The sequence below is a fragment of the Rhinolophus sinicus genome, chromosome 5 (assembly GCF_057876585.1).
Source record: "Rhinolophus sinicus isolate RSI-liver-muscle chromosome 5, RSI-T2T, whole genome shotgun sequence".
NCBI classification, from domain to species: Eukaryota; Metazoa; Chordata; class Mammalia; order Chiroptera; family Rhinolophidae; genus Rhinolophus; species Rhinolophus sinicus.
This window is the reverse complement of record NC_142505.1, coordinates 57,725,001-57,739,082: the sequence shown is the minus strand read 5'-3', so window position 1 is coordinate 57,739,082 and position 14,082 is coordinate 57,725,001. Positions and strand designations below refer to the sequence as shown.

Genomic DNA, 14,082 nt, shown 5'->3' with positions numbered 1-14,082 from the left:
GTGTAGGTCAGCTGAGGTAGATAACTTGGCTTCACGTGCTATTTGCTAGAACCATTGAAGAAGACAGAGTTAGTTTGAGAAGACAGCATACAGTTGTCATCAGACGTTTTGCAACAGTCTTTAGGTGTTTGCAGCTATTCTACTACTCTTTTCTTTTTACCTTTTTAAAGATAATTTGCCAAAGAAACTATGCACATTTCTGTCAGCAATGCACTGGAACTAGCTCATACAGTATCACAGGATCCAATTGGTCAGTTTTCAGGAATTTGGTGAGCCAGTTGTTAAATATTGCCATTCTTAAAAACTCAATTATATATATTCATAATTAAGTTACATTAAAAACAAAGGTAACAATCAAAACAATCAAAACTCATCACTTCATAATTGCTTTTCCATAATTCACTATTATCTATGCTTTTGAGGTCATTTCATCTATTCTATCCATACGGTGGAACTACTGCATAATGGTATGCTACTGTGCACCTCTTCCCAATCCCACATCCAGTACTGTCATTGGTAATTTGGGATTATTTCCACCACAGTAATTGGCCAATGCTACAGATTTTGGAATTTAATCTACTGTATTTTGAACCATTGTAGTGTTTTTGTCTGACTGTAATGGCTTTTGCATTATTTAACTTTGTATTATAGTCATTTGCCTGCTTGTCATATACACTCTCCTGAAGCATAACCTGGAGACAATTTTAGTTGTTAAAACTGTGTGCATGCACATATGTGGGTCAAGGCCAGGGATGCTGCTAAACCTCCTACAGTGCATAGGACGGCTTCTACAGTAAAGAATGATCTGGATCAAAATGTCAAAGTGTCCGTGGCATTTATGCTCCAATAAGAATAGTTCCTTATTCATATGTGTGTCCTTTCCCTGAAAGCACTCAACAGTTCCTTGCATACTCTTATAGGAGACTGTTTTAATTTGCTCTGGCTGCCATAACAGAATACCACCGACTGGGTGGCTTAAACAACAGAAATTTATTTCCTCACAGTTCTGGAGGCTGGAAGTCCAAGATCAAGGTGCCAGCAGGGTTGGTTTCTGGTGAGGACTCTCTTCTTGGCTTGCAGACAGCCACCTTCTTACTGTGTCCTCATATGGTCTTTTCTCTGTTCATGCACACTCCTGGTCTCTCTTCTTCTCCTTATGAGGACTTCATCCATTCTAATTATAACCCCACACTTATGACCTCATTTACCCTTGATTACCTCCTTAAAGTCTCTATCTCCAAATACAATTACATTGAGGCTTCAATATATAAGTTTGTGGGGGAGGGGGACACAATTCAGTTCATAGCATAGACATTTATTACTTATATATTAGATTGCTTGAAAGTTAAGAATATAGAGGCTTCACTGCGTGCCTGTCTCTGTGCTAGGTACATTATATCATCTGAGTCTCATAGCATTGCTTTAACATAGATATTATTGCCCCCATTTTAGATGGGCATACTGACTCTATAAAGGACAAAGTAATTTGCCCAACTATATACAGATGGTAAGTGTTCAATCAGTATTTAGACCTAAACAATGTGACTCCAAAGTGCAAACACTTAACCACTGTAGGAAACTGCCATCCTGCTTGCTTTTTTCATGTATATATATTCTAACGGCAATATTGAAACTGTTACCAAAAAAAGTCAGCAACTGTTGGGGAATTTTTAGTAACATATATGCAAATGAGCAGGCATTTTTCAAAGAGTGTTTTAATAAAATTGAGGTGGGGGAGTCTTTATGTAATTGTAGCTTAAAGGAAAAGTGTTTAAACTCCAAGTTCTTCCATTTCTGGGACCTTTTCTTTAAGACAGGGTAAAATAAATAAATGTCAGATTATGCTCCAAACTAAATGGAAAGTATGTTCTAACTAAACATTGAACTTTGATAATCTAAATAAAAATTTTAAAAACTGAAAGGTTTGGAGAGAGTAAGCATGTGAACGAGAGCAGGCATAGGAGCATAACAACTCATGTGATTTTGAATTACAGTACCTGCTTCGGATGTTATGTGATTATTTCCTTCAATTTGTTTGAACAAAGTTTACTCAACTAGAAAAAAATTCTCTGGCTTCAAATACAAAATGGTGTTGTTTTAGTTCTTCCTCTTAAAGAAACAGTACATTGACAGTTATTTTATTCATTTTTCTCTTAGCATGTCCTCCATGTACCCCACACCAGTAATCTGGTGAAAAAGCAAGTGCTGTGATGGAATGAGAGGGAAGCTCAGTGAGTTTTACTCTGGTTCCTCCTAAAACTTCATCTGTGTATTATCTTGCTTCATGTCCGTGTCCAAGTCCTTTGATAAACCAGAAAGTAAGAAAGGCAAGATTGGAATACAGTATGCATTCATTCAACTAACATTTATTGAGCACCTACTCCATGCTAGACACTCTTCCGGGGTATATAGTGAACAAAGTGCCAGGCATTCTAGAGGGAAGAGAAGGACAATTAACAAGTAGGTAATGCTTCACCAACTGGTAAGTTCTTTGAAGAAAACCAGGTTAAGGATTTATCCATTTCAGCATTATTGACATTTAATCCAAATCATTCTTTACTGTGGAAGCTGTCCTATGTATTGTAGGGGGTTTAGAAGCATCTCTGGCCTTGACCCACTATATGCCACCCCCACCCCCACACACACCCAGCTGTCTCAACCAAAAATGTCTCCAGACATTGCCAAATATCCTTTGGGGATCCACAGTAGCCACTCCTTGAGAAGCACTGGTATAGACAACAAGAGATGGGGTCGCTGATTTATTAAGGTAGTCAGGGAAGGCGCCTGTGATAAGGTGACCTTAGGACGGGCGGGCATCATGTAAGTATCTAGGGGAAGAATGTTCCCGACAGAGAATGGCTAGTGCAAAGACCCTGAGGTGAGTGGCATAGCAAGCCGGCTCACTGGGAGCAGCAGTGAACAAAACGAGTATAGGAAGCGATGTGGTCGCCAGCTCTTAATGAGCAAGATCGTGATCCTGTAGGAAGGAGTTCGGCTTTTATTCAGAGGGGGATGGGAAGTCATTACAGGGTTTAGGAAGAGCAGGAACATGACCTGCTTTATAGTCACATAGGTTAGTTCTTGCTGTGGAAGAGGGAATGACTGCAAGGACGCAAAGCTGAAAGCGTGGGTCCCGAGGCAGCCATGGCAGTAATTCCAGAGAACACTTAGGCATGGTTAGACTGGTTGTGAACAGCTGGGGGAAGTCACTAGATTCTGGATATGTTTCGAACCTACATCTGACATGGTTTGCTGTTGAATTAGACATTGGATAAGAGCAAAGAATGGGGGGAAGGGCAGTATGAAATACTGTTCTTTGAAAATACCCCAACTGAGCTTTTATTTCTGATTTTTTATCCTAATCCTATGGAAGTTTTAGCATGACGGAGACGTTGTTTAGGAATTAGGTTTTAGACTGTTATTTCTTAAATTACTTCCTGAGTAAACCAATTAAAATTATAACGTGGGTCTCCAGGAGAAACAGAAAGGAGCCAAAACTCAGTACGATTTTACCTCTTAGACACCACTTAGCAGCACTTTTCTCCTATTGTGTAGGGAATGAAATTCTGGCAAGTAGGGGCAAAATGAGCAAACAGACCCTCCAAAGCAGCCCATCCGCACTTGCTCAGAGCCGTAATGCTATCCAATTGTTCTCTAGGTCCCCGTTTGGGAACTAATGGGCACTTTTCATAAAAACCACCACGTGCTACAAATTCAGGCAGCATTTCTCTTTTCTCTGTAGCACCTGCCTTGTGAGACCTAAGGCATATTCTAAATATTGCTCCCCGAATTGAAGTAGATTAACTGAGCTTCCAAACTTCTCACACTGCAGGAGGGGAAGAATTAAATAAAGACCCAGTCTTCTAGTTAGTGTCTGGGTTAAGATGAGCTTTTATAAAACTTTCTAAATGTGTCAGCCCACATTGGAGATTACACTCCAGGAGTTTTTACCTTTAAACCTGTGGAGTCATGTTTACCTCCCCCTTAAAGCAACATTTTTCCTGGTGTGGTATGAGGTGTTTATTAAGAATACATAATTCTGGGCATCTTTTCAGACCCAGAGGGATGAAAATGGGAATAATGTTCAATAAGGGCCTCAAATGAATCTGGACTATGCTAATATTTGAGAAGCATTTGTTATATCACTTAAGAATTGCATTCACTATAAATAAATACATAGTGTATTTCTCTCATTGGTAAAATATAATCATCATCATCATCATCATCATCATCATCGGAAATAGGCAATTCAGGGCTGGTATGGTGGATCCTTGATGTGATCAAAAACTTCTGTTCTTAACATTACCTCATGGTGCAGGATGGCTGCCAGAGCTCCAGCCATAGTGTTTACATTCCAGACAGGAAGCAGGAAGGAGGAGGGGGCAAAATGAGCCTTTGCCAACTGCTTGGCATCCTTTAAAGAGGTCTCCCAGAAGTCACATCCTTACATATCATTGACCAGAATTTATTCACATGGTCACTTGTAGCTACTAGGGAGGTACTAAAACATTGTTTATAGCTGTGCATATTGATCCTCTGAGTAAAACGATGGTATTCTTATCAAGGCAAAAAAGGAAAAGGAATGGTGGGCAGCCATCTCTGCCATAACTCCCTTACACCACCATGGTGTTGTGCAAAGACTGTTTAATTTGGAATACATTATATTTTAGTTACTGTCAGTTCATTTTGGAGCATATGTTGGTTATTTTGTGGAGAACGCCAGAGGAAAACAGTTTCATCATTTCTGCAGTCAGTCATTCAGATGTATTGGGAATCTACTATTTCTGTTTTTTTCTTCTTCCCTATCCTCTTCCAATCTCTTTTTCTTGGTAAAAAAAAAAAAAAAAAAAAAGGCCAAGACCCCACAATAAACAGAAGGGGAGGAGGAGGAAGCCAAGTCCAAAGGTGGCTCGACATGTTTTAGCTGTGTGATGCTCAGTCTGATGAATATAACGTACCAACCTTCAGGATGTGGGGAGGGTTCATATAAAAACACTTTGGGCATAAGAGCCATTCAATAAATCAATATGTTCATTGATACCTTCCTTCACTGAGATAGTGAAGGACAGTTGAATTTGAGATCAACCAAGAAAGTCAGACTTCTTTGCTGGGTTCCTGCTTTAAGAAAACAGGGATACTTTTGATATAGAAAATGTCCTCCCAAAATAATTTGAGTTCTTTTCCCTGAGGAGTTCTCATTTTGGGCAGAGCTGGTGCAATCCCCTTGCTCAAGCATATATGTAGGTTTGAAGGAGACACCTGTAAAATTGAGTGAGTCTGAACACATTCTTTCCACTCCACTGAGCTTACTTGTTGCCTTGGAGAAAACAGGAATCCCGCCATTTACCCAGCAACCTCATGGGTTGGATGTGGAGGGAGAACACCTGGATAACTGAGCCTCTCAAAGTCTGGCCCTGGACATCGGGGCATCACCTGAGAAGTTATTAGAAAGGAAAATTATCAGCCCTATCCTAGGCTTACTGAAATAGAAAGATGCGTTCTAACAAACCTTCCAGGTGGTTCTGATGCAAGCTAAAGTTTGGGAACCACCACTCTAAATAACACACTGTGCCCGCTTTTATAAATTAGCACACTTTTCTCTCCAGTGAGGGGTCATTGACTCTCTTTCTTCCATCTGTACCCAGGCAGAAATGCTGTCAAAAGTGAAGTTCCTTCGAACAAGCCCAGTCTTTCAAACTGGGCGAATCCTTGCTTTGCAGACTTTATTTGCACACTGACTAAAGCTCTGACAATCCGTCTGCCACACACTAAATTGTTGCCAAACCTCCCTTTTGGGAGTAACACCTTAAATAAAGGCCTTCAGCTACTCTGTTTTCATAAGCCAGTTTATTATATTCCAAATGCTTTTGTTCAAGGGAAATGTACCTAGTACAGCTTCATCCAGGACAGAATCACAGGGCACTTCTACCTGGGAATGTTTAAAGGGAGCAAAGTTTCTAGTATAGTCTACAGACCTGCTTCTGAAGTCCTATGCTCGGTAAGCTCAAGAGGAAAAATAAAGTGATCAACATACCAGGGAATAGAGTCCCGTGAGACACGAGCTGGGGTAGTATACAGCATTGTTCTCTCGGCCGCAAAGGAAAAGGATTAGCTCTGTCATCTTCAATGAGAAAGGTGGTCAGCACCGCGAGAGCCCCAGGGGCCACTGGTCTCTACTGTCAAGCTGTGTTAGTCAACAGGGCCATTTACATTTCAGGGCAGCGAGGCGTGGACACTTCCAATGGACAGCTTGTGCCGGGGGATGGCAGGAGAGCTAAACAAGCTCTCACAAACATGGGTGAAATTCTGGAAGCTGCAGGCAGTGACTTCACTAATGTGGTGAAAACAGCTGTTTTGCTGGCTGACATAAATGACTTCGGTATTGCCAATGAAACCTACAAACAGTATCTCAAGAGTAATTTTCCTGCAAGAGCTGCTTTCCAGGTTGCTGCTTGGCCCAAAGGAGGCCGTGTTGAGATTGAAGCAGTAGCTGCCCAAGGCCTTCTCACAACGCCATCACTCTAAGGGGGCCTGGATATTAATGATGTTTTTAGATGAACATCTTGATTTTTGTAATCGATGTTCTTAAGTAAGACTGGCTAAAATATCTGAAGCATTATGGAAATATCATATAATAAGGGGAATTCAACATGAATTAAAGATGAGATGAATCCAGTTACTGATGTTATAAAGTACACTTATGCACACTCATATTCCTGGGTGTGAGAAAACTATGCATTGCATAGTTACTCAAATATAAAAGTAAAGGGAAATAATGTGCAGGAAAGATGAGTTACTATTCGTGAGAAATATTAGAGTACAACTAATTCAGTGAAATCCTCTTAATTTAATGGTATGAAATATTTAGTTTTCATGTTACATATATGCTTCTGCTTTTACTTGAGTAAAGATTTAAGTTTGAATGATAGAGGTAAAAGAGAAAAAAGTAGACCAAACTTTTATATAGCTAATATTTTTCTAATGGAAATAAAATAGATATGCAGTTTTTTTAAAAAAAAAAATACCAGGTAATAGCTTGGTAATGACCATCATTGACAAAATTCTGTTGGATTTGCTTATTTATTTGTAAAAATAAGTAAGTGAAACATGTTTGGGCTAAAATGAACAGTCTTCAATGTTTGCAGTGGTGGTGCCCAACTTAATTTTTGGAGTGCCATAAAGTACACTAAATATTTCCCCTGGTGTTTGTTTTGGGCTGTGTGGTAGTTTTATCATGGAGTATATCAGAGGATAAAGCATGAAGCATTTCTGTGTTCAACCAAAGACAGATTGGGAATTCAAGAAAGTGGTTTCTCCCTCATTCCCATCCATCTTCTAATCCCCTTTGCTTGATAAAGAGCTTAGAAAGTCCAGATCCTAAATACCAGGTGGACACGCAGAAGCCAACATGAGCGGAATGACTTTTTCTCCTAAACTTGAACAGATTGGAGGAGGATTGGAAGTCGTAAGGGCCAACTCATTCTCTTTCCTCAGAGCAGGACAGATCACCTACCACACAACAAGGTTTCGTAGGCTGTTAATTAGCTGATTTGTTTTAATAATGGAGCATCTCACTAACTAGGTAACTTTTTAAGTCATCTACCAAATTATTGGTTACCTTGTGAGGAAATATTTTAACACATTCTGTATTCAAGGAATTATTGGAATACGGGTAGAATGGATAAATTTTCAGTTGTGTTGATCAATTGGCTTGAATTATGAAAGGCAACACAAGACGTCCAGCCGGGAAAGATAGAACTATGTTCCCAAGGAGTAGCCACTGCCTCTGTTGACTTAGGAATCCGGAGTCTTCAGGACGGACCTCAGCATACCAAGATGTTTATTTACCTCCTGAGCATCTCTAGAGTCACGTTTCAGACTCCTTTATCCTCCAGCCTTAAAGTGGTGTGACTTCTTTAATCCAATCTCCAGGTGTGAACCTTGCCCAAGGTGGGCAATCAGGGTCCCTCTCTGGGGAATTTGGAATTGAGCAAAGCTAATTAGTCTAGGAATGAAGGTTGTGTAAACTCAAGTGCTGTGGGAAACCTGAAGCTTTGAGAAGGCAAGAAACAGATCTGCAGAGAGAGAATAGAGCAGAGAGAAGAGGACACTGGACTTAGAGAGATGAGTATCGCATACCAACCACCTTCCAGGGGCAGGTCCCATTTCCTCATGAGGCCCTATGTACTGCTGGGTTTCTTGAGACAGCACCACACCTTTTTAATAATTTGCCATTTTTTTCTCTGAACTCAAACTAGCTTAAATAGCATTTTATTTCTTGCAGCCTTCTGGCTTAGACTAAGGTGGGAGGTGGCTTCCAGGGTTGGTCTCACTCTGTAAGCTGCCAGTGTTGACCTACATTTTACAGTGGAAGAAAGGCCAAGGAAGCATCTGGATTGTCCCATTTGGAGTATACCAAGCTAGATAATATGCTTGTTGCTATCCATGCATGTTATTTATTGCTAGTCAGGGACAAATGCTTTGCCTACACTCTCATTTAATTGTCACGATGTTCTGATGAGGATTCTGAGTGGGTCATGTAACTTGCTGAGGAACAGAGATGGGACGTGGCAGAGCTAGGACTAGGGGTGCACATCTCCCCACCATGCCACGGAAGCAGCAGGGAAGATTCCAACCGGCGTCCGCTGTGGACAGTATCAGAGGGCTGGGCTCAACGCACTAATCAGAAGGTCTCCCAGGGGTAACCTGGTCTGGACGGTGAAGAGAGGGCTGTATGAGTGATGAGGGGAGATTGAGAGGAGGGTCAGGCAAGCTCAAATTAGACTGTTGATTAGCAAGGATCCACAGTCATTCATTTCCGGTTAGCATTTGTCCCCAATGTTCTGTAAGGATAGCAGGAGTTGTGAGAATGACACAGTGATGTTTGCAACGAGGCCTTTGTACTAGCAGTTCTTTGACTTGGGAGACAAAGCCCATTCCCCAAGACACTGGGTCTGCTTCTTTATACCTGGCACTTACCTGAGGAGGCATCTGGTGCACGGATTCTCCTGAGCACGAAATGGTGTGCCGGTCTCTGACGGGCTCATCGCCAACTTCTAATCCCAAACTAACTCATGATCTGGCTTTTATTTCTTCTCGGGGAGAGTACCCTGTGGGCGGCCCTCAAAACCTGAAGCCGTTCCTTCGCACCTTCCCAGCCCAGGACAGGGCTCCCTGCCAGGTGCCTCTAGGGAGCAGTTGCAGAGGCCCTGCCCTCGGAAAGCCAGCTAGTCTAGGACTAGAAGTCTGTTTACGGTTGCCTTTGGTGTTTGATTAAGAGGATGATATGAACATGATGGTGAATGGTTACGATTATTTGTTACGAAAATAAAGATGGCTTTCACATATTTTTAAGGCCTTGTCGTTGCAAAACCTCCCCCCCCCCCCCTTCTCTTCTAACACTTATGACTTAGTTTCTGGAGATCAAGGTAGACAGAACTTTTGTTAACTCTTCACCTCAGCATTCCCAAAACAAGGCTCCCTAAACTCCAAGGAATTAGACCACATTTGTGTAGTAGAAGGAATAGGATGAATTGAGAGCCACAAGTCTTCTTTCTTCTCTGTTTTGTTGAATGAACGCCCTTGTTTCGCAAGAGCGCAAGAGCTGGTCATGATGCTTCTCAGAGATAGTTGAAAAGTATTTTCCATGATGTCATCGGAGCTTGTGGTTTGGGTTCTGTTTTGTTTTTTGACTTTGCTGTATAATAGCATACCTTCTGTTTTGGTCAGATTTTTCTTCCCTAGTTTTGCATGCAGTTGGATGGTACAATGTTGTTTTCTTTTCTCAGGCAAAATTAGACAGTTGGTGCTTTCTGAAGTTGTTGTTAGGGTTGAGTGAGCCTTAGAAAGTGCAAGAATCTGTCCTAAGAGTCGTAAACAGGAGTATTCTAGGATATACAGAAATATTCTTATTAATGACGATTTTTGATGACACGGTCCATATCCCAGATTTAGCGACTCTTTTTCTGACAGATGTGAGCTGCTGCCTGTCCTTACAAAGGATTGAAAACCTGGAGTGCTTTTAATGTGGAGGCTGAGGGACCCAGGAGTTTGCTGAGTGCCAAAAACTGGCTCTGACTCCAGTGACGCCAAGGCAGGCACTGACATATCCCTTTGGCTCAGGAGGCATGTTACATGCTGGAGACTCACAGAGAAAATGGTAAAGTCAGCTCTCGGGGGAGCCTGCGGAGAAAGCCCTACCCCTCTGGGTTCACCTGTGTGTTTGCCGATTTCTCTTTTTCTAGGAAAGTCTGCTGGCTTTATTTTTCCTTTGCAGAGAGAGGGAATACCCTCAAGATAGAGTGATTTGCTCAATACTTTCTTTAAGGATGGATTTCTCTGCTTGCAGTGAGAAACTCGTGCTGTTGAGTTCCATGATTGGCGGGGACAGTGGGGAGTAGATTGTGTCCTGCTTTGGGAATTATCCTCTCAGAAGTGGTCATGAGCGAGTCACCTGTGTGCTTTTCATCCTTCAGGTTCACCAGTACTACAGCTGTCTCCCAGAAGAGAAAGTTCCTTATGTCAACAGTCCGGGAGAAAAACTGAGGATCAAGCAGCTATTACACCAGCTGCCGCCACATGACAATGAGGTAAGGGGCGGGATGGACCTCGGCAAGACTTTTCTTAGAACCTTCTGTGAATTATTACCCTTGCCACAATTAAAATGCAATAATCAATGAGACCTCCAAAGAAAAACTCGGGCAATTTATTTTAGGTTTTAGCTTCCTTAATTGGAGCCAAAAGAAACTGTTGGACACCTTTTGGAGAGTGTTACCGAAAAGCAGAATCTCATTATGGACAGGACTCGCCTCTGCGGCTGGCACTACTTGCTGTTGGGGGGTAACCAGGGAGTACTAAAATTTTAAAGCTCAAGTTCATGTTTTCTTAGCTGAAGAAAAATGTACGACCCTGGTTTCCTGAGCGTGTTAGATGATTGAGATTCCCTGGGCCAATTCAAACCCCACAAAAACTTTGTGACTCTCTTGAATTTTCAGCATCATTTCATATTAGATGAATGGCACAATTTCCACATTATGCTGTAGGAGAAATTACGTGTCCAGATTTGCAGCTCTGAACATCTGTGTTTCTGTCATTTAAAGTCCAACTTGCGAATGTCATCCTATACCCTTGAAAGCATGGCGTGCAAGCCGTCCTTTTTTCTGAACCCAGACCCAGGGCATTTCTGGGAAGACAAATTGGTCATAAAGGGAAATTTGTAAATAACACTTTTAAAGGATCATCATGCTTGAGGGGTTTAGATTTGTAAACTAGAAATTAACTTCTAAATATCTGGTTTTTAAAAATGGTAAGCTCATAGAATTGAACTGTCCACTTAACTCTGATTGCATTTTAAACAAAAACATGGTTTTAAATTGAAAGACTATGGAACCCTTTAGAGAGCTAAACACCAACTTTCTACCAACTGCCCCACCCACAAGCTGGATCCCAGGGGAAATGAGCGAGTGCTTTTTTAGTCTTTACCTTCCCATATTTGAATAAAAAAGGATAAATCAGGAACCTCAAAAATAAGTTTGAATAAGTGGAACAAAAGCTTAAACATTGAAGCCGCGATTCCCTTTCTTGTTGTTTATTTCAGACTTCATAAAAATGTATAAATAATGCCTTCTCTTTAAAGCCAAGAGCAAATATTGTAACCTGATGCCCAGTTAACTAGTTTGGAAGTGAAAATTCCGGATTTTACAAGTAGGAGGGGTGTGCCTTTCTTTAAAAGCATGTCCATAAAATGTCAGTGGTGTAAGCATATATTCTGGGCTGTTCAAGTCACTGCCATTCTGTCCCTGGGACATCGACATAAAGACGTTTTCTTTTCTTGTTAACTCTTTTTACTGGCTAGAAGGAAGTGATCTGCTCTTCTCTGTTTTTAATGGTTTATTCTGTTTATGGTTAACTATGCTTTCAGAAAGAGAGACCTTTCAAAATCTTTCTTCCTGTGGATGAGAATCCCTTCCATGTGAACTGGCAGGCAGGCGCCCATTTGGCGTGGCCCTTTAAAGACAAAGGGTGATTCTAAAGTAAATATTTCCTCATTCTCTTTTTCACCCACATGAGACAATTTTGATATCTAAAGCTGCATTTGGTTTTCAAATTAGGATGCACCACTCTAGTTCAAAGTTTTCCCTGTAACCATCTGGATGACAAAGCCCCTGGGCAGGTCAGTCAACCTTTCTGATACTCAGTTTACTCTCAAGTAGAACAGGAGGTGGGGTTCAGACCGTGCTACCCAACGTGTGGTACATACATGACTTTGGGTGGCACATGGAGATGGCAGTAAATAAAATTGAACCCTATAGTGAAAGAATCACTGCCTTTTAAACTGTATTTCATTCATAGTGATTGAATGGTTGAATATTCAAGGGGGAGACTTGAGTTTGGTGTCAGCAGGTATATCACACTTCTCCAAATCATGCTAGTCTGCACTTTTTAAGTTGCAGCATGAAGAATCTCCATTGTAGGGTCTCCCACAAGCAAACATAGCCAGCTAAAATCTAACAGTGTGGTTTTGTTCTCTATTTAGTTTTATGGTCACCTACTGTTTTTTGCAGGTAATACAGGTTTTCCATTTATAATTACAATACACATTTTTTAAGTAAATGTATTCAAGTTTTAAAAAGTGAGTCCATTTTAAAATAGTATTAAGAAAACAGTTGTTCAAGACTATGGTGAAATTCTCAAGGAGTGCATGAGTAACGGGAGAGAATGGGAAATACTGGATTTGAATGTCTTTAACGTCCATCCCTTAAGTCTGTTTCTGTGTTAAACAAGAAGGAAAATATCTTATGCAAGCTGGTGCATTAAACAAAGCCCAGCAGGCAGCTCTTTGCCTCCTGCACACAGATCGGCATGCAGGGACACCCGTGAAGCAACACAGATACCTTTGAACCAACTCTTCAGACTCAGGCCTTTGGTTCCCCATTTTCCCAAAAATGAGATGGGAGAAGAGAAGCTGTGAGCACACTGCCTGTTGTTCTGGCTTGCTAGCCTGGAGCCATCCATTGGTGTCAGGACCATTTACATGGGCACATGCATGTGAAAGTATCGGGACCCCACAATCAGTGTGAAGATCCAAATCAATACGAAAGAAGGAGGAAGTCCCAGAAATTGTCTAGCCCCAAAGCTATCCCTGGGGATTTGGATCTTGGCGTGGTGAGCAGAGTGAGGCAGTAAGGAGGAGCAACAGGTACCTTTATCCTGCCCAGGACTTGGGCTCCAGAGTTTGGAGCATTTAGTAAGCTCTTTTGCCTGTCAACAGTCTTGGGTAGACACTCATAGTAAGTGGCCCCAAGCCTAGTGGTGTTAAAGTACAGGCCAGGACTATAAAACCAAATGGGAGTGTGTTTCATGAGAAAACTCTGAGGCATGAGCATCAGGAATCCTAAAAGCAAGACTGACCTCTTCCACGCCATTCTCTGTGTTCAGGTCCGATATTGCAATTCCCTGGATGAGGAAGAAAAAAGGGAGCTGAAGCTCTTCAGCAACCAGAGGAAACGTGAAAACTTGGGCCGAGGGAATGTGAGGCCCTTCCCAGTCACAATGACCGGAGCTATTTGTGAACAGGTGAGCATGGATTCTGGGAAGTGAAGAGGGATGCTTTTCCCCATTCATTCATTCCACAGTTAGTCACTGAGGGGTGTCTTCTTTGTGCCAGGCACTATTTTTGGGTCAGGGGAGATACAGCAATGAAGGAAACTTTAAAAGCTTGATTTTGCCCTCGTAAGGAGTTACGTGATAGGGGAAAAGTCAGACAATAGCATAAATAAATAACATAGAAAAAATACAGCAGGGAAGGGGGATAGGAGTGCTGGGAAGGTTGAAGTGTTCGTAAAGTGGCCTGGAAAGCCCCGCTTAGAAGGTGGCTTGTGAGCAAAGACGGGCAGGAACTGAGAGTGAATCATGAATGATGCGGTCTTGGGTGCAAGGGGAGGGCAGAGGGAACAGCCAGCTCAGAGCCCTGAGGCAGGAGCGTTTGTATTGTGTTCCAGGAAGGGCAAGTCGGCCAGGGTGGCAGGGCAGAAGGAGAAAAGAAAAGGCTTCGCAGAGGCCAGATCCGGGAAAGTTATATAA

General features: G+C 41.8%; 1 protein-coding gene and 1 pseudogene across 5 annotated transcripts in view; both read left to right on the top strand.

Moving 5' to 3' along the window:
- The window catches only part of PRICKLE2 (prickle planar cell polarity protein 2), a 342,670-nt gene that overhangs the window by 277,291 nt on the left and 51,297 nt on the right, over nt 1-14,082 (top strand). For all 5 annotated transcript variants that reach the window (XM_074313240.2, XM_074313239.2, XM_019728352.3 and 2 more), the window contains 2 exons: nt 10,476-10,589; nt 13,438-13,575. In XM_074313240.2, the coding sequence (XP_074169341.2) occupies nt 10,476-10,589; nt 13,438-13,575 (252 nt within the window). The remainder of the gene's footprint in view (nt 1-10,475; nt 10,590-13,437; nt 13,576-14,082) is intronic.
- On the top strand, nt 6,060-6,525 carry LOC109445753 (2-iminobutanoate/2-iminopropanoate deaminase pseudogene; annotated as a pseudogene).